Source organism: Rhinoderma darwinii, chromosome 2, assembly GCF_050947455.1.
Source record: "Rhinoderma darwinii isolate aRhiDar2 chromosome 2, aRhiDar2.hap1, whole genome shotgun sequence".
Taxonomy (NCBI): domain Eukaryota; kingdom Metazoa; phylum Chordata; class Amphibia; order Anura; family Rhinodermatidae; genus Rhinoderma; species Rhinoderma darwinii.
The window spans coordinates 360,233,093-360,254,410 of record NC_134688.1 but is presented as its reverse complement, the minus strand read 5'-3'; the positions used below and the strand labels follow the sequence as shown (position 1 = coordinate 360,254,410).

Here is a 21,318-nt window from a genome sequence, read left to right as displayed (position 1 = left end):
CTTACAGCGGTTATGTTTCTAGGAAAATACAAAATAACCTATAAAGCAGGATCATTTGTATAAATAAAAACAAGGGTATAATGAGATATCAGATATTAGGACAGGAGGTAAAGTGCAAATAAAACTGAAAGAAAGGAACAGTGTTGGAGATATATTAAGATCAGTGCACACACTCTGTTGATATATGTGGCGCGGACTCAAAAGGGGTTGTCTCATGAAAACAACCTGTGTCCATATGCCCCATAACATCTGCCAGATTAAGTGGCTTTATAAATACGGTGTAAATGTTGTGAATATTATGCACTAGTGAGTGTCGATCATTTATGAATTTCAAATAGATGAGATACTTACTTTCTTCTGATACCAGGATATAGCGTCTCTATCCTCAGCAGCCATGCCTTTATAGTTTCATTGGATATTTTGATAAAAACATAGGAGGGCCCTCAGCACAAAACCTGCATAAAAAGGCAAAAAACTAAGAACATACTGTATCTGAACAAACAGCAAAAATCTGCTACATTTCTAAAAATAAACCGGCGCTTCAGCACATACCCAGACAAAGCTGAAAATTCTGGTTAAACTGGAGTTAGGCACTCATCCCACTACCTAAATTCATACTCACAGAAGTCAAGGATGTTGAGATCTGTGGTGCTGTTTGGGAGTCCTCTTAGGCTATGTTCACATCTGCGTTGTGCCATTACGCTGTTCGGCTCCGTCAGAGTAGCAGAACAAGGGAGAACCCATTGACTTTAATAGGTGCCGTCGGCGTTCCGTCAGGTTGTCTGTGACTTTACCGGACGCAATAGCACAATATAATCCCACGCAGATGTGAACGGAGCCTTAGCTGTGCTTGCCTATGTGTAACATGGTAACTATCAATAATTTATTTTTGCCTAAGGCCCCATGCACAGGACTGCGGACACCTTTCCGTATCGCTATGGATGGGTGTCCGTGCCTTAGAACTATGCTGGAAATTATGGAGCATGTCCGTTTTCTCGTGCTTTACATGCCGTACTCCCATATTTTGAATGGGAGCGCGGCCCGAAGATGCGGGTGGCCATTAGCAGCCGGCCGTGCCCGCAAGGCCTGAGGCCCCATGCACAAGACCGTATTTTTAATCCCTAATTACAGATCATAATTATATATATATATATATATATATATATATATATATATATATATATATAAAATTGTGAGCTCTTGGAAAATTTTATAATTTTTCATTATACTAAGAATAACAGTGATTTGCCAAAACCGAAATACCTTTTAAATGATGATCAAAATTGGCAGAACCATAAATCAGATCCGACTGATACAAATCTGCTCCGTCTTTATATACTTATTCAGGTTTCAAAATTGTTAATGGTCGTTAGTGGTAAAAGCTACACCGCCGGTTGCCGACGGAACCTACTATTGTCCAAGAAAATTGCATGTAGGACAATGTTAAATGCACAATATTTCCCACGAGACAAGCAATTTTTCATGGAGAAGTGCATGATTCTTACCCAAACAGTGCAAACAAAACTGACCAGAGCTATGAGACAGGTTAGAATCAATATTATTCATACATTATGCCATATGAAGGACACAGATGGAGTTTTCCTTTCACAAAAAGTATAAAAACGTATTGCTAGGATAAACCAGCGCTGTAGCTACTTCATTCTCGGGATTAGTAAGGACACTTCTCTGAACCACGGCCGTGCTTTCTCTCCTCCTCCTCACAGCGCATAGTGCAAGTGAGGAGATTTTATGCAGCCCCCTTGTAGATAGCGCCCCTCTTCCTGTGTATAGCGCCCCCTCCCTTTCCTGTACACAGCGCCACTGTAGCACACTGAAAGAGCGGAATCCCCCTGTGGCCGGGAATTCTGCTCCTGGTCGTAGAGCTTGAGGTCTATTGTCAATAACCGAGACGTCAGGGGCTTCTCCTGGAGTGGAATCCCCGGTAACAGCGTCGGCAACGCTTTGGACGGGGATTCCGCGCTTCAGGAGTTGCCCCTGATATCACTGTCCATACATGGACAGAGACATCATGCGCTACGACCAGGAGCAGAATCCCTGGCCACAGGGGGATTCCGCTCCTTCAGGGTGCTACATTGGCGCTATGTACAGGAAGGGAGAGTGCTACCTACAAGGGAGCTGTGTGGCACTACCTACAAGGGGGCTGTGTGGCACTGCCTACAAGGGGGCTGTGTGGATCTGCATACAGGAGGCATCTGTGAGTGGTGGCAGGGCCGACTCTAGCCTTTTTGCTGCCTGAGGCGAAAATTTATATGGTGCCCCCCCCCCCCTCCCAAGGCTGTTCTAGCAGCCTCACTAAAAAAAAAATCATACCACCCATCATCTCGCTGCAGATCATACAGTGACTACATTACTGATTAGAGGCAGAATAAACACTTACATTAAGTGACTCACCATCCGGTCCAAACCTCTGATTACTTCTCCCGGCCATGGCCCATTTCAGCAGTTTTCCGCTCAGCTGTCTTCAGCTTCTCACTTTTCAAACATTTCTGCACCTATAAACGAAGATACAATTCTTATGGTGCTACACACTACGACCCTAAATATAATAGCGCCATACACTGCACCTCTAATTATAATAACACAGTGTTCCTGATTGGAATAGCACCATAAACTGTGTCCCATACACACACAGTGTCCCCCATAGAGCCCCCTGTAGATAGCGCTCCATATATGGCCCCCACCCCCTGTAGATACTGCTCCACATATAGCCCACACCCCCTGTAGATAGTGCTCCACATATAGCCCCCACCCCATGTAGACTGTAGATAGTGCTCTACATATAGCCCAGAACCCTGTAGATAGTGCTCCAGATATAGCCCCCTGTAGATAGTGCTCCACATATAGCCCCCACATACAGCCCACCTGTAGACAGTGCTCCACATAAAGCCCCCACATACAGCCCCCCTGTAGACAGTGCTCCACATAAAGCCCCCACATACAGCCCCACCCTGTAGATAGTGCTCCACATATAGCCCCCATCCCGTGGATATTGCGCCACATATAGCACCAACCCCCTGTAGATAGTGCTCCATATATAGCCACCACATACAGCCCCCCTGTAGATAGTGCTCCACCTAAAGCCCCTCCGTAGATAGTGCTCCTCATATAGCCCCTACATGCAGCCCTACCCCCCCAGAAGATAGTGCTGCACATATAACTCCCCCTGTAGATAGTGCTCCTCATATAGCCCACACATACAGCCCTACCCTCCTGTAAATAGTGCTCCTCATATAGCCCCCACATACAGCCCTACCCCCTGTAGATAGTGCTGCACATATAGCCCCTCACACTTTTAGCAAAAAAAAACAACTTTACATACTCACCTAAACCCGTTCCTGTGCCATCTTCTTGCAATGCAGGTCTGCTGGGGCTGAACGACGCGGCGCTGAAAGGCAGGGCAAGTCATTCTGCCCAGCCAATCAGCGCCTTTCAACATTGTGTCGTTGAAAGGCGCTGATTGGCAGGCTGCCTTGCCCTGTCATTCAACGACGCAATCGGCATCGCGCCACTTACGCCAGTGAAAGGCACTGAATAGCAGAGCACGGAATATGTCCCGCCATTCAGCGCTTATGCATGTAATTGTATCTGAGTCCTATAGACGCAGGTACAATTATAGTGCAGTAGGGGGTGGTGGCGGCTGGTTTAAGTGGCACGGCCGCCACCTCAGAGAGGCAGCAGGGCGCCGCCTGAGGCCAGATGCTCACCTCGTCTCATTTTACAGTGAGTGGGGGGCTGATCGTTATTTTACAGTGAGTGGGGGGCTGATGGTCATTTTACTGTGTGAGTGGGTGGCTGATGGTTATTTTACTGTGTGAGTGGGGGGCTGATGGTCATTTTAATGTGTGAGTGGGGGGCTGATGGTCATTTTACTGTGAGTGGGGGGCTGATGGTCATTTTACTGTGAGTGGGGGGGCTGATAATCATTTTACTGTGAGTGGGGGGGCTGATGGTCTTCAAAGTGGTTTCCACCTCTGACCTTCAATTGAAATTAATAGGAGGCAGAAAATACCTGTGGCGCTCTTTTGGAGTACTTTTTCGCCAGGCAAAAAAGTACTCCAAACGAGCACCGCAGATATTTTATGCCTCCTATTAATTTCAATTGGAGGTCAGAGGTGGAAACCACTCGAAGACCATCAGCCCCCTACTCAATGGGGGCTAAAAACAAAACAATAAACAATCAAATAACGCTGTCAATTCAAAAACTGCCTCAAAATTCCTGAAATCAATGGGAGGCAGAGGCTTTTTTTCCCACGCGAGCGGAAAAAACGATAGTGGGAAAAATAAGCGTCATGCCCTTTCTTCAGTCCTTTCCGTCTCTGACCACTTTTGGCAGAGAAAGTGGTTTTCACTGCGTTTTTGCCCTCAATGGAAAAAAAAAACACAGAGAGAGTGCAGGCTGGTCAAAATCTGATTTTTATGCCTGCATAGAACTCATTGTGAACACACCCTTATAATGGGTCCCTTTTTTGTTATTAGTGTTACAAAAAAAATGTTGTGTGCATTTTTTACAGATTCGGACTAAGTCAGATTCGAGGACTACCTCAATGACAGCGTTTTTATTTTCAATTATTTGGTTAACAAGGGTTATGTGGGAGGGTTTTATTTCAATAAAATATTTTTTCTGTGTGTGTGTTTTTTTTCAACTTTATTACTACTGCCTTAGTAATGGCGGCTGTCTGATAGACAGCGTCCATTACTAAGCTGGGGCTTAGTGTTAGCCGGTGAAGAGGCTAACACAAACCCCCTATAATTACCCTGGCACCCACCGTCACCTGGGGTGCGGGGCATAGCCCGGTACTATCACGTACCTGACCATCTGAAGTGATGGTCGTGCACTGGGGCGGCCGCAGGCTGGCACTACTAGGCCGGGAATGCCCTAAAACAATTGGCCTTCCCACCCTGGTAATGCTAGGCTGCGGCTGCTTTATTGTATCTGGCTGGTTATGAAAAGTGGGGTGACCCTATGTCGTTTTTTTTAAAAAAAAAAAAAATATTTGAAAAGAACAACATGGGGTCCTCCCATTTTTCATAATAAGCTAGATACAATAAAGCAGCCGCAGCCTAGCATTACCAGGACGGGAAGCCCAATTGTTTTTGGGCTTTCCCAGCCTGATAAAACCAGCCTGTGGCCACCCATTGCCGTCCACCACTTCGGATGGTCGGGTACCGTATTGTACCCGGCTGTTCTCGGCACCCCTGGTGGCGCTGGGTACCGGGGTAATAACGGAGGGAGTTAGTGTTACAAAAGACACCAACAAAGAAAAAATAATTTTATTGAAATAAAACCCTCGTTAACTATTTTATTGAAAATAAAAACGCTGCCATTGAAGTAGTCCTCAAATCCGAAGTAGTCCAATGACCGAACCTGTAAAAAAACACAAACAAAAAAAAACGGAAAAAGTAATACCTAAAAAAGCAAAACTATTATCATACTTAACTTCCTGGTTCTGTGACAGTAAACTAAGCAGTGACAGCTCTAAGCTGTCCATTGGTTTGTTTACATCACGTGATCCAAGGTTACATCAGTTCATTGGCCTACTTTTAAAAGTAGGACAATGTACTGCTGTAGCCGGCGGGGCGTAATTTGCTCCAGTTGGGAAGAGAGTATTTTTAAAAAAAATAAATGAATAAACTGTGTCCTAATCAATAATAGGGGGAATGGGCCCCAGTGTTCATGTGGGGGGGGGGGAAGGGGAAGGAATGTTAACAGGCTAGCACTGAGCATTTCTTTTAGGGTCAGTTCACACGCTGCGTAACACTGCAGAATTTCCACAAAGGATTTAATTGTGAAAACAATCTACAGCATAAGTCCGGATTCACACGAGCGTGTGCGTGAGCGTGTGCGTGAGCGTGTGCGTGAGCGTGTGCGTTTTGCACACCGCTGCTTTTTGTGGCAAATTTTCATTAATTGTGTCAATAAACCAATTTGACTGCACCATGTAAGCATATCCTAAGAGTTTCTGCAGTGCGTTTTTTTAATCCGCAAGCATGTCAATTTATGCTGTGAGATCGCTGGTTTTCTGTTGCAAGTTTTCTCTGTTGAAACGAGGTAACACATGCAACAATTAGCACATGTTGCGATTTTTGTGTCGGAAAAGCTGCTTTATCGGGGGCGTCAGGACTAAAAGTGCCTTGGGCAGCACTAACTCCAAATACAGCCCTGCCCCAAGCCAGTATTCATAAATCTCCCCCAATATTTCTCAACAAGCTACTGCTCTTTGCTAATTATAAATGATGAAAAAGTAAAGCTATATTAGTGGCAAAAGCTGCAATCTTTATTCTTTTAATCATTTCCGGACCGCCTAATATTTAGTTTGCAACCTGCTCCTCGTTTCAGACTTTTCTCATGTGAAAGTGTCCCTCAGAGTAATACATGCTGGATGTGAGGCCTGTGACTCCAGGATGCTGCTGCCTTCACTAGCTGTCATGTACTAGGACAGCTCTCTGCTTCCTCCACCGATTAGCTGTTTGAAAGGACTGCAGTGCTCTGGACAGGGCCGTGTGTCCTTCATTATTCACCAGGCACAGCTAGGTAATTTTAGTAGGGGCTGTGTCTGGTATTACAGCACACTACAGCTTCATCCCATTCAAGTGAATATGACTGAGACCTAATACAGAGCACAGCTTTTACGAAAAGTATGAAGCTATGTAAAACAATAAAAGGGACGCGGTACCTTCAAACACCGGATCGGCACGGGTCCAGAGGGATGATGCCCCACCAATCTAATATCAACGGTCTATTAGAAGTATGAGCCATTTTTATTAAAGAATCACATTACACCTTTAAAGCTACGTGAACACATTCAGGTATGTTAGGGTACAGTCAAACTGTGGTTTATTGATGCGATTACTGCAAATCGCTGCAAAACCGCTGGTTTTTGTGGCAAATTTTCATTAATTGTGGCAATAAACCAATTTGACTGCACCATGTAAACATATCCTAAGAGTTTCTGCAACAAATATACCATGTGTGAATATACCCTGGTAAGGACACACGTAGTAGTGCAGCCGCTACCTGGTTTTACTGCCGCTACATGCTCTTCCAGCGTGGTAGCTCTTCACCTATACCATGCTGGGAGTAGGGTTGTCACGATACCAGAATTTGGACTTCGATACAGGTACTTTGTGTAGTATTGGGATTTTCGATACCAAAATGATACTTTGCCAACAGTAATAAAAAAAATGAGTTCTTCCATTTTCTGATGTGAGGCACGAGGTGTGATGAATTTTGAATGTGCCTCACATTAATAGTAATAAACCCCATCATGTTTCTCAGTCATAATGGGTTCATGTGTAAGGTACATGATGGGGTTAATTACTATTAATGTGAGGCACATGGAGGTTAAATACATCACACCTCGTGCCTCACATTAATAAGTGAAAGAAAGCAGTTTTTATTTTATTTTTTTACAGCGTACACATCTTAAAAGACGCAAAAAAATTGTTGTGCAGGTTATTACGGCTGCGCCAATACCGAATGTGTATATATTTTATGTACTGAGACTTATTTTAATGTTTATTGTAAAAAATGTGTATGTGTATTTATTTTATTTAACATTACTTTATGCTTTTACTTTTTTATTTTTAAACTTTAATGTACTGGCATATATCTATATACGGATAGAACACAGGCAGTTGTTAGGACATACCCAAGTATGGACCCTGGGCAGTCTGCCCATATATGGTATGTCCTTCAATCACAGGGATTTCCTGTGACGCAATCCAAGGGGCATCCCCCTTCTCATTTTTACCTTGAATGCTGTAGTCAGCTTTGATCGCAGCATTCAGGGGAATAACGGCAGAGAAGAGAGGTTACTCTCATCTCCGCTGTTAGAGCGGGGCTGCGGCTGTGTAATAGAGCAATTACCCTGTCTCTGACAACAAGTGCGCACGGTCAGCATGAGGTGATGCGGCCAGAACTCCACTAATGAGCGCCGGCACTGAAGACAGAGAACATGGGGGTGTTTTGCAGGGAGTCCGCCATGTTCTTCAGTGCCGCCGTACATTAGTGCGGTGCTGGTCGCATCACATCATAATGACCGCGTTCACTTGTCAGGACTCAGGAGCGGGGCAATGACTATTACAAAGCCGCAGCCCCGCTCTCATGCATTCACGTGTTACAATGTTAAGCTGAGCAGCAGCACATCTTCGTATCGAAATACATGAAACAACGGTATCGAACCGTTTGAGGGTGCACAGTATCGAAGTTTCGACGCATCGTGTATCCCTAGCTGGGAGAGCAGGATAACATCTATGCAGATCGCAATTGCTCCTCATGGTTACCACGCTAGAAGAGCATGATACCACCATTGCATGTTGATATCTGACGGGGATACATTGGATCCACAGGCACACGAGCCCTGACAGGTCAGGGGCCTGTTGGACGCTGAAGACGCGGACGGTATTTCAGGACTTGCGACCGAGGCAGTGAGATCTGCATAACAGCTACGACGCAGGGTCATAGTTTACTGGAACTTGCATAAAGTGAGTGACGCTTCTTTCCTACTTTCTCACACAATTTGTAGCTGGAATTACAGAACTATATTCCTCATTGATGGGGCACAGCCCAAATTCTTAAGGAGGTGTTGCATCTCTAGATTCATCTGCTGGGATTAACTGGGCACACAGCTCCACTTCATTAAGTATATTGACTTGATAGGCCGGTACTGAAGGGGATGGAGTGAGGTGGGGAAAAGTATCTACTCAGCCACAGACAACTACTATACGGTGCAAATAATCATTGTCCACCTGTTTAACACATTCCTCTGAGATGGTTAAGAGTCACAAGAATGAGACAAACAAAAAACAGACAAAAAAAGGGCAAACTGACCAGGATAAATATCTGAAAGGGAAACTTACTTCCTCAAAAAAGGACTCTAGTAAGACTACTTCTCAACAACAACCAGAGGATATTGACTCTTCTGACAATAGCTCAGGAGATGAGACCATGAGGAGCAATGGCTCCGCTATCAATTTATCACAATAGGCTATGCAAAAGATCATAGAAAATGCATTGCAGCCGGTCATGAGAGAACTAATGGACATTAAGCAGGAGATGAGACAGATACACAATAGACTGGATGTCTTGGAGGACACTCAAACTCTCCTTGTGAATAGTGGGAACTATACTACGGCAGCTCTGGAAAACTGTCAGATTCATTTCAATAACCTCTTATCCTACGTAGAGGATCAAGATAATCGTGGTCAGAGGAATAATCTCAGATTGAAGGGTATTCCTGAAACTATTAATGTCTCGGAAATCCAAGGAACTACATATGATATTTTGAAAAAACTTTTACCAGTGACTGCAGGGAATCTTTGGTCATAGAAAGGGCCCATAGGGCTCTCCGGCCAAAACCTAAAGATGGAGACCCTTTCTTTGCAAGTATTTGTTTTCATGATGACAACGTCTTCCCATCTTCACACCTTCACGTAATACTACTTCCTTCCAACACATAACTGATATACCTACAACGTGTTCCAAATTATTATGCACATTGAATTTAAGTGTCATAAACATTTAATTATTAGTTTTTCAATTAAACTCATGGATGGTATTGTGTCTTAGGGTTCTTTGGATCATTGTAATCAATCTCAGACACCTGTGATAATTAGTTTGCCAGGTGTGCCCAATCAAAGGAAAACTACTTAAGAAGGACGTTCCACATTATTAAGCAGGCCACAGGTTTCAAGCAATATGAGAAAGAAAAAGGATCTCTCTGCTGCCGAAAAGCGTGAAATAGTGCAATACCTTGCACAAGGTATGAAAACATTGGATATTTCAAGAAAACGTAAGCGTGATCATCGTACTGTGAAAAGATTTGTGGCTGATTCAGAGCACATACGGGTTCGTTCAGATAAAGGTATAATGAGGAAGGTTTCTGCCAGACAAATTAATAGGATTAGGAGAGCAGCTGCTAAAATGCCATTGCAACGCAGCAAACAGGTATTTGAAGCCGCTGGTGCCTCTGGAGTCCCACAAACCTCAAGGTGTAGGATCCTCCAGAGGTTTGCAAGTGTGCATAAAGCTATTATTCGGCCACCCCTAAACAATGCTCACAAGCAGAAACGGTTGCAGTGGGCTCAGAAATACATGAAGACTAATTTTCAAACCGTGTTGTTTACTGATGAGTGCCGTGCAACCCTGGATGGTCCAGATGGATGGCGTAGTGGATGGTTGGCGAATGGCCACCATGTCCCAACAAGGCTGCGACGTCAGCAAGGAGGTGGCGGAGTCATGTTTTGGGCTGGAATCATGGGGAGAGAGCTGGTAGGCCCCTTTATGGTCCCTGACGGTGTGAAAATGACCTCTGCAAAGTACGTAGAGTTTATGACTGACCACTTTCTTCCATGGTACAAAAAGAAGAACCGTGCCTTCCGTAGCAAAATTATCTTCATGCATGACAATGCACCATCTCATGCTGCAAAGAATACCTCTGTGTCATTGGCTGCTATGGGCATAAAAGGAGAGAAACTCATGGTGTGGTCCCCATGTTCCCCTGACCTCAACCCTATTGAGAACCCTTGGAGCATCCTCAAGCAAAATATCTATGAGGGTGGGAGGCAGTTCACATCAAAACAGAAGCTCTAGGAGGCTATTCTGACATCCTGCAAAGATATTCAAGCAGAAACTGTCCAAATACTCACAAATTGAATGGATGCAAGAATTGTGAAGGTGATATAAAAAAGGGGTCCTATGTTAACATGTAACTTGGCCTGTTAAGTTTTTTTTGATTGAAAGAGCTTTTGATTTCTGTAAATATGACCTCCTGATGCTGCAAATTCAACAAATTACCATTTTAGTTCTCTTTACAACCTTTAAAATGTTTTGATCTCTGTTGTGCATAATAATTTAAAACAGTGCATTTTGAGTTTTTTTTACTTCTAAAAAAAAATCTGTTATCATTAGGAGATTTGTTCAATAAAATTAGCATTATACTCCAACGGTTGATGGCTTGAAGATTATACTGACTGTCATTTGCATCGACTATTTAGGAAAATCAACGAAAAATAACATTTGCATAATAATTTGGAATGCAGTGTATAAAGGTGATCAATAGTAATTCTTACACAACTTTTTACAGATGGTTACGTTAACTCATATTTCCTAAACATGTCTAAACTACAAATATCCACATGGAATGTGAAAGGGTTAAATTCACCAACAAAGCGATCTCGCATATGTCAAATGTTGAGATCTCAACACATAGATATTTATATTTTACAGGAAAAGCACTTCGCTGTGGGGAAGGCTCCCACATTATCAACTTCTTATTTTGATAAGTGGTATCATTCAATGTACCCGACATAAAAAAAAAAGATGTGTGATTATTGCTATACGGAAATCGATCCCGTTTGTGTTTTCTTCTGCACTGTCTGACCCGGAGGGTTATGTGAAAGGTGTGATAGCCAAAACGCCGGTAACAATAGCAGATCTTTATGCCCCAAATTCCAATCAAACATCTTGGATTGTGGAAGCGTTAAAACAATTGCAATTATTTCCGACAGGAGTTCTGATACTGGGTTGGGATTTTAATGTTACTTTGGAACCTTTACTTGATACATCTAGAGGCAGTTCTCAACAGTCTTACAGACAATTGAGAATTCTTCATAGGACACTATCGGAATTGCAACTTAGGGATGTGTGGAGATCTTTTTATCCCACTGAAAGGGATTACACCTATTTTCAGCCTTTATTCACCTACATTCAGCCTTCCATAATTTGTATCAGAGGCTTGATTACCTATTTGTCAAAGTTTCACACCTTTCACTGCTTACAAAAGTGCAAATAGGTCAAATTGTGATATCTGATCACGCTCCAGTGACCATGTCTATGAACATTGAGTCCTTGACAAAGAAAACATTTACTTGGCGGCTTAACGACACCCTGCTGTCAAGGGAAGGGGATACAAGTCAGATGTCTGACAGAATTACGCAATATTTTCGGGAAAATATAGATGACTCGATTGCGAAACCTATTGTTCGGGAAGCACATAAGGCAGTTATGAGGGGTGAGTTTATATCACTGAGCACCCGAGTTAAAAAGTCACATAGGAAAGACTTGGATGAGACCTTAGACAAAATACTTCAGTTAGAAGGTCAACATAAGAAATCTTTAGCAACACAAATACAAGGGGAGCTGACTGTACAAAGAGAACATCTTAAAACAATTTTGAAATTTGAGAGCATCTAGAGCATATTTATACACTCAACACGCTATGCATGTCCATGGGAATAGAGGATCTAAACTTATGGCACTGTTGGCTAAAAAGGGACGAGAGCAGACATTTGTAAAGGTTATACGTACTAATGAGGGTTTAGCACTTACAGAAACAGACTCTATTGCTATTAAATTCAAGGAGTTTTATCACTCTCTTTATAATCTAAAAGCTCAGGAAACAACAGCTGAATCCTTGCGGAGGAAAATTAGGATAGAGCAATTTTTGGAGGATCTACATTTCCCTTGTTTGGGACGCACGCAACAGGAAGATTTATAAAAGTCATTCACTATATTTGAGTTAGAAGCGGTCTTCCGAGATATGCCACTGGTGTAGAGCCCTGGCCCTGATGGCCTAACGGCCAAGTATTACAAAACCTTTAAAGGTCAATTAATACCTCATATGTTACAACTCCTTATCAGAGGTGTAGGGCTTTACCAAGCAAACGCGCACATTTCAGTTCTTCCCAAGGAAGGTAAAGATCCTTCTCTTTGCAGTAGCTATCGCCCAATCTCGCTTCTCAATATAGGCATCAAATTATATGCTAAACTTATAGCCAATAGATTGAAAATGCTTTTACAGAATTTGATTAAACCGGAACAGGTAGGGTTTGTGACGGGAAGGGAGGGGAAAGATAATACCCTGAGGGTGCTTCATGTGATACAATATGCTAAGAAAAATAAGATCCCATTGTCTTTACTATCTACTGACGCTGAAAAGGCTTTTGATAAGGTGGATTGGTTGTTCATGTGAAGCACTCTCAGGAAATTTGGTTTACCTGGATCTGTGATAGACCAGGTTATGGAGTTGTACACTTGTCCCTCAGCTAAAGTCAGAGTTAATGGGGTTCTGTCACCTAGTTTTGATATATCTAATGGTACGAGGCAAGGTTGTCCGTTGTCGCCCCTTTTGTTTGTTTTGACCATTGAAACCTTGATACAAGCCATCCGACAACACCGCCAGATAGAAGGTATAAAGGTGGCGAATTGGGTAGAGACAATCTGCTCATTTTGACGACTAATCCGGATAAATCATTCCCGGCCCTGACTGCGGTTTTTCATCATTTTCAGGACATCTCTAATTTCAAGATTAATTCCTTCAAATCTATGGCATTAAATATCACTTGTTCCAGGAGGGTTATACAGTTGGCACAAGATGCATCCTCATTCTCTTGGACTTCAGAAGTTATTAAGTATTTGGGTCTCACATTATCCTCGTCACTGGGTTCCTGGTATAAACTTAATTATATTCTGCTACTTTCAGAGGTAGATAGAATAGTGAATAATTGGAAAATCCCCTACATTTCTTGGATAAGGAGGTGTAACTTAATCAAAATGTTAATAATACCAAAAATAACATATTTGTTACAGACTATGCCCATTTATTTACAGCAAATATTTTTTCAGAGGCTTCATAGCAAATTGTTACGATTTCTTTGGAACAAGAAAGGTCATAGAATAGGTTTCACTACACTAACACATCTAAAGACTCAAGGGGGGCTTTACTTTACGGATATCCAGAAGTTTTATTGGGCAGTTCAGTTTGGCAGAATTCTGGATTGGCATTCTAACTTTAAAAATAAATTGTATGTATCCATAGAAGAAGAATTTAATGACGCACCATTGACACAGACACTTACTCGTATCTCCACTTTAGGTTCCTCATCTTTTTGTTCCAATGTCTTAACCAAAGCTCCTCTTGGGATATGGAAAAAAAATTCAAATCACAACGAGATTGGACCGGATCCATCAACTCTAGTTAAATTGAGAGATCTTGCAGGATTAGGAGACGTAAGCGCTGGTTCTCAGACATAATTTCAAACTGAATTGGGGGAGGTGCCTCTGGGAGATATTTTACAGGATGGGAATCTACCCTCGTTATCTGTTTTACAACTGAAATTCCCTCGAGTGCATCTGACTCAATTGCATTACAATCAAATTCTGTTGAATTTTAAGCTACTATTGAAACAGGGTTCTCTGAGTAGACCGCTGTTATGGTTTGAGTCCCTGCTCTCTTCTACACAACTCATTCCCAAGATGACATCCTTACTCTATAAGAAATTTATCTCTATGTCTGCAGCCCTTATATTGCCTTATATAACATCTTGGGAAAAGGAATTGAATATCAAACTCGAACCTGCAGAAATTGAACAGATATATAAGTTGAGCAGTGGTCCATCTAGGTGTATAAACTTGCAAGAAACAAATTATAAGCTGGTTAGTAGATGGTACAAAACTCCTGAGCTTCTACACAGGATTGATGCTGCGATTCCTTCGGTATGCTGGAGGTGTCTTAATCATAGGGGCTCTTATACTCATATTTGGTGGGATTGCGATTTAATAAAACCTTTTTGGCGCGAGGTGGAGCGCATAATAATACTTATGTGCCCAGGTGCTCCTTCCCTAACACCTCCTCTGCTGTTTTTGAGTTTTTTCCCGAGAGACATTGTCTTTCCGAATAAATCTTTATGGTCCCAATTGCTCTTGGCTGCTAAGGTCGATGATTCCTTTATACTAGCGCAAAGTAGAATCGCTTCCCATAGCTCACTGGCTCAGGAAAGTGGCCCAAATCTCGAGAATGGAAGAATTGTCTTTTCGCTCACTACATAAACTTGATAAATACCAGAAAATCTGGAGTCCCTGGATAGAGTATCAAGCGGACGCCAATGGTTTTGGTAGGTCTGTGTCTGTCTAGTGATCTGTGTAAACACTTGTAGATGTCAGAATCTAGATGAGATTCTTTTTTCATTAGATTGTTTCTCTGGATTTTCACTAACCCCCTTTTCTTTCTTCATAATATTTGTTCAGATATGTTGTCAATAAAGTCACACAGTCTAGTCTTCTGATGTGAACGGGTTTATTATAAAGGCATTTTGATAATGTATATTGCTTACATGTGTGTATACCATTGCGATTGTACGGGATATAATGTTATGTTCCAAAACTTACTGACTTTTGTATTCTATGATTGCATGAATCTCATTTTGTCGGCATATGTTAATAATTGTTTCTTTTTAAAAAATAATAAAAGGAGATTCCATACAAATCTCATCCACATGGCTGGTACTCTAAACGGCTGTGGTCTCGTGTAAACCCGGTCTTACGGAGTTAGCACACTATTGTTAAATGTACAATGTCATAAAAAAGGGAGTGTCAACATTTTTTCACATTTTGTTATGTTGAGGCCTTGTGCTACAATAAAAAAAAATCAAGTTTTTCCCCATCATTCTGCACTCAATACCCCATAATAATAAAGTGAAAACAGAATGTTAGTGATCTTTGATAATTTATTAAAAAGGAAAAACTAAAATATTGTATTGACATAAGTATTCAGACCCTTTACTCAGTACTTAGTTAAAGCACCTTTTGCAGTGATAACAGCCTCCAGTCTTCTTAGGTATGATGCTACAAGGTTTGCACACCTGGATTTGAGAATTTTCTGCCATTCTTCTCTGCAAATCCTCTCAAGCTCTGCTATGTTGGATGGGGACCGTCAGTGGACAGCCATATTCAGGTCCCTCCAGAGATGTCTAATTGGGTTCAAGTCAGGGCTCTGGCTGGGCCACTCAAGGACAGTCACATAGTTGTCCCTAGACTACTCTTGTGTTGTCTTGGCTGTGTGCTTAGGTCAAGGTGAACCTTCGGCCCAGTCCGAGGTCCAGAGCACTCTGGATCAGGCTTTCATTAAAAATGTCTCTGTTCTTTGCTCCATTCATCTGTCCCTCAACCCTGACCAGTCTCCCGGTATGCTGCCACCACCATGCTTCACTGTAGGGATGATGTTATTGGGCAGGTGATAAGTAATGCCTGGTTTCCTCCAGATATAGCGCTTAGAATTGAGGCCAAAAAGTTCAATCTTGGTTTAATCAGACCACAGAATCTTGTTTCTCACAGTCTGAGAATCCTTTAGGTGCTTTTTGTTTTTGCAAAAAAAAAAAGGCGGGCTTTTATGTGTCTTTTACTGAGGAGAGGCTTGTTTCTGGCCATTTTGCCATAAAGCCCAGATTGGTGGAGTTCTGCAATGATGGTTGACCTTCTGGAAGTTCTCCCATCTGCACACAGGATCTTTGGAACTCAGCCAGAGTGACCATTGGGTTCTTGGTCACTTCTCTTACCAAGACCCTTCTCTCCTGATTACACGGTTTGGTGTGAGAGCAAAGGGTCTGAATACTTACTTATGTCCATGCGAAATTTGACTTTTTCATTTTTAATAAATTCGCTAAAATTTCTAAAATTCCATTTTCACTTTGTCATTATGGGGTATTGAGTGCAGAATGATGGGGAAAAAACTTGCGTTTTCGATAACAGGACCCACCGGTTATCGATCACAAGTTATGAACTTAGATGTGATCGGTAACAGCTCGATTTTGCTGGTCATAGACACGAAGGACCCACTGACACTGAACCAGTCAGTGCCGCTGACCTGACGGATACATGTTTTAGTGCTAGATACAGCTGCTCTGTATACAGGATACAAAGCAGCTGTATCTCCAGAAGTAAAAATATTTTTTAATAAAAAGTAATTAGAAATCACCCTGATAGACATTGATATTGCACCAATCACATTGATAGATATTTTTATTTAAAAATTTAACAACACGATTTCAAAGGTGTACATAACCTTTAAGCAATTCTCCATTGCTTGACAAAATCAGAACCTGTGCTTTAAATCTAAATCAAAGCATCACATGGTAAAATGCTGAAATCCCATAAGACCCCACAAGCGCAAAATGGTTGCTTTTTTTTTTTTGCACCCATAGTACCGACACCGCACCTGGACCCTGGGCTGCACCATCCATGAAACGAGATGAGCATCACGCCTCAGGCGGCGGCCTGCTGCCTCTCTGAGGGGCGGCGGTGCCACTGAAACCAGCCACCGCCACGGCCTCTTGCACTATAATTGTACCTGCGTCTATAGGACGCAGATACAATTACATGCATAAGTGATAAATGGCGGGTCATGGAACATGCCCCGCTATTCAGCGCCTTTCAATGTCGTAAGCGATGCAATGTCGTCATCGCGCCGCTTGCATCGTTGACTGACAGGGCAAGGCAGTCTGACAATCAGAGCCTTTCAACAGCGGAACTTTGAAAGGCGCTGAATGGCTGGGCCGAATGACTTGCCCTGCCACTTAGCGCCATTTAGCTACGCAAGCGCCGCGATGACGTAATCGTGCCTCTTGCATCGTTGAATGACAGGGCAAGGCAGCCTGCCAATCAGCGACGCAACGTTGAAAGGCTGGGCAGAGTTAGCACCACTCAGAGCTGCTTGCATTGTTCAGACACAGCAGAAGAGAGCAGGCCTGCATTGCAAGGGGACGGTACGGGAGCAGGTTTAGGTGAGTATGTAAAGTTTTTTTTTTTTTTAAAGTGAGGGGCTATATGTGGAGCACTACCTACAGGGGGGGGGCTGGATGTGGGGGGCTATATGTGGAGAATTGTCTACAGGGGGCGGGATGTGGAGTACTATCTACAGGGGGGCTATATGTGGAGTACTATCTACAGGATGGCTATATGTGGAGCGCTATCTACAGGGTGGCTATATGTGGGGGCTATGTGTAGAGCATTATCTACATAGGGTAAGGGCTATATGTGGAGCACTATCTACAGGAGCATATATGTGGAGCACTATCTACAGGGGGGCCATATGTGGGGCACTATCTACAGGGGGGCCATATGTGGGGTGCTATCTACATGGGGCTGTATGTGGGGCACTATCTACAGGGGCTACTATATACAGACGGATCTTTGTATGGCACTATCTACAGGGGCTCTATGGGGCAGTATCTACAGGATGCTCTATAGGGGGCACTATGCATGTGGGGCACTGTCTAGAGGGGCTCTATGTGGGGGAATTTCTACAGGAGCTCTATGGGGGGACTGTCTACAGGGGCTCTATGGGGGGACTGCCTACAAGAGCTATATGCGGAGTACTATCTACAGGGGGGCTGTATGTGAGGGCTATATGTGGAGCACTATCTACAGAGGGTCTGGGCTATATGTGGAGTGCTATCTACAGGGGCTCTATGGGGGACTGTCTACAGGGGGCTCTATGGGGGGACTGTCTACAGGGGGCTCTATGGGGAGACTGTCTACAGGGAGCTCTATGGAGGGACTCTGTACAGGGGGCTCTATGGGGGGCACTGTCTACAGGGGCTATATGTGGAGTACTATCTACAGGGGGCTGTATGTGGGGGCTATATGTGGAGCACTATCTACAGAGGGTCTGGGCTATATGTGGAGTGCTATCTACAGGGGGCTCTATGTGGGGCTCTATCTACAGGGGCTACTATATACAGGGGGATCTATGTAGGGCACTATCTACAGTGGCTCTATGGGGGCAGTATCTACAGGATGCTCTATAGGGGGCACTATGTATGGGGGCCACTGTCTACAGGTGGCTCTATGGGGGGCACTGTCTACAGGGGCTATATGTGGAGTACTATGTACAGGGGGGGCTGTATGTGGGGGCTATATGGGTGGCACTGTCTACAAGGGGCTCTATGTGGGGCACTGTCTACAGGGGGCTCTATGGGGGGCACTGTCTACAGGGGGCTCTATGGGGGGCACTGTCTACAGCGGGCTCCATGGGGGGCACTGTCTACAGGGGGCTCCATGGTGGGCACTGTCTACAGGGGGCTCCATGGGGAGCACTGTCTACAGGGGCCTCCATGGGGGGCATGGTCTACAGGGGGCTCCATGGGGGGCACGGTCTACAGGGGGCTCCATGGGGGCACTGTCTACAGGGGGGACTGTCTACAGGGGCTATATGTGGAGTACTATCTACAGGGGGGCGTATGTGGGGGCTATATGTAGACCACTATCTACAGGGGCTCTATGGGGCAATATCTACAGGATGCTCTATAGGGGGCACTATGTATAGGGGCACTGTCTACAGGGGGCTCTATGGGGGCACTGTCTACAGGGGGCACTGTGCATGTGGGGGACATAGTGTATGGTGCTATTATAATCAGGGACACAGTGTATGGTGGTATTATAATTAGAGGTGCAGTGTATGGCACTATTATATTTAGGGGCGTTGTGTGTGGCATCATGAGAATTTTATCTTCATTTATAAGTGCAGAAATGTTTGAAAAGTTTGAAGCTGAAGACATCTGAGCGCAAAACTGCAGAAATGGGCCATGGCGAAGTCATCATAGAGGTCTGGACCGGATGGAGACGTCACCTGTGAGTCACTTAATGTAAATGTTTATTCTGCCTCTAATCAGTATTGTAGTCACTGTATGATCTGCAGTGAGATAATGGATGGTATGATTTTATTTTTTTTGAGGCTGCTAGTGATGTAGAACAGCCAGGGGGATGTCAATCAAGATCTGGGGGGTGCCATTTAAATTTTCGCCTTAGGCAGAAGAAAAACTAGAAATAGCTCTGCCTGGACCTCACGAACAGGAATTGGAATCCGTCATCCAATAATCCATAATATTGCATTGATTTACAGGTCTGAAATGCAGCGTAATGTGAAGTTTCACAAGAAAAGAAGTGGGAGACTGGGCACAGACAAGCAAAGAGGAAATTCTTGAGATCAAAAACAGTGATAGTAGCATAATTTGTGTTAAGGCTTCCTTTACACAGATTTTTTTCTGGCATTCTAACCTGCATGAAAAAATGCATATAAAAATGCCAGCATTATTAAAACGTAGCATGTGATTTTTTTTACGTTTTTAGTGGCCCATTTCATTTATTGTAATTTTGTACATGCTTTTATTCTGGTGTTTTTCAAGTCATATAGAAAACCCTGTGGGAAAAAAACACCATACCCAGAGGGTGCTGCGTTTGAAAAGAACTCCACTGACTCAAAAATGAAGTGTATGTAATGCTTTTCATATTTTAGTATAGACTTTAATGTAACATCTGGCTGCACAAAAAAAAACGCACCACAATAAAACGCTGTGTGTGAAATCAGACTAAGGCCACCTGCACACGATGGGTATTACGTGCAGTTTTGCTGCGCTGATTCTCACATTTTTCCGTATTTTAAAATCCACAACAGTCAGTTTATCTTGCCTTTCCATTCCATCTCAGAATTGTGTCTGACAGACTTACAAAGAAAAACGCTCCAAAATCCACAGCGTAAAAACTGCATCTATTTCTGCATCAAAATGTGAAAAAAAACGCACCTAAAAATTGCAGTATTAAGTGTGGATTTTCACCTGCGGAATTACCTGTGTTTACCTGCGGTTTTGATACGCATTTTCCAGATCAAATTACGCAAAGTGTGCATGTAGACTGACTAGGTTCTATACCACTACAAGAGTTTATATATTTCTATGACTGTCCATTCATCCAGAATATTTAATAATCGATAACATCTAAATAATTTAATATAGGATTATAAATAAACAACATACAATATGGTAAAATATTATGATATAGAATCAGTTAGATCACCTGAATAGATTAATCCAGAAAACCTGTCACTCTACTGACCACATAAACAGACAACTATAATAGGTTAATAAATTATGTATATATATATATATATATATATATATATATATATATATATATATATATATATATATATATATATAAAGTTCATGACAAGGGAGACATTGGAATAATAATGTTACTTACAGTTTGGGCTCCAGGTCTGCATTACAGTCAGTGACTAAGCACACACTGCCCATACTGCTCTATAGATATTGCTGGCTGAAGCTCTCATACTCCGGTGTCAGCTCAGCACAGACTCTACACACTCACACCAGCTCACACTTCCTTTTTCCGGGTCTGTGATGAAATCCATTGTAGCTTAAGGGTATTTAAAGTGACAGTACTTCTAACCTGTCAAGAAAACTGGTAATAAACATGTAGCTCAGCTATTATTTATGAAGTTTTTTTGAAATATATAAGGATTAAAGTATATAAGGATATATAAGGATTAAAGTAAACATTTTACATCACTTTCCTACTCAACTTGGCATAATTTTTTACCCATGCCAGAATCAAAAATAGGGCACGCTGAATTGGGCAGAGATACTGGAGCATTGCTCACACTGTACGTCAGTATTGATAAATCTTGTACAATGTACCGTATTTTGTAGAACTTCAAGTTATTATCA

At 42.8% G+C, this 21,318-nt stretch overlaps 1 protein-coding gene across 2 annotated transcripts in view; it reads right to left on the bottom strand.

Annotated features, from left to right (window-relative positions):
- The window catches only part of PHTF1 (putative homeodomain transcription factor 1), a 163,026-nt gene extending 142,075 nt beyond the window's left edge, over positions 1 to 20,951 (bottom strand). For both annotated transcript variants that reach the window (XM_075850728.1, XM_075850729.1), the window contains exons 1-2: positions 20,834 to 20,951; positions 352 to 455 (exon numbers count right to left, since the gene is read on the bottom strand). In XM_075850728.1, the coding sequence (XP_075706843.1) occupies positions 352 to 396 (45 nt within the window). In that variant the 5' untranslated portion in view covers positions 397 to 455; positions 20,834 to 20,951. The remainder of the gene's footprint in view (positions 1 to 351; positions 456 to 20,833) is intronic.
- Positions 20,952 to 21,318: the final 367 nt, after the last annotated feature.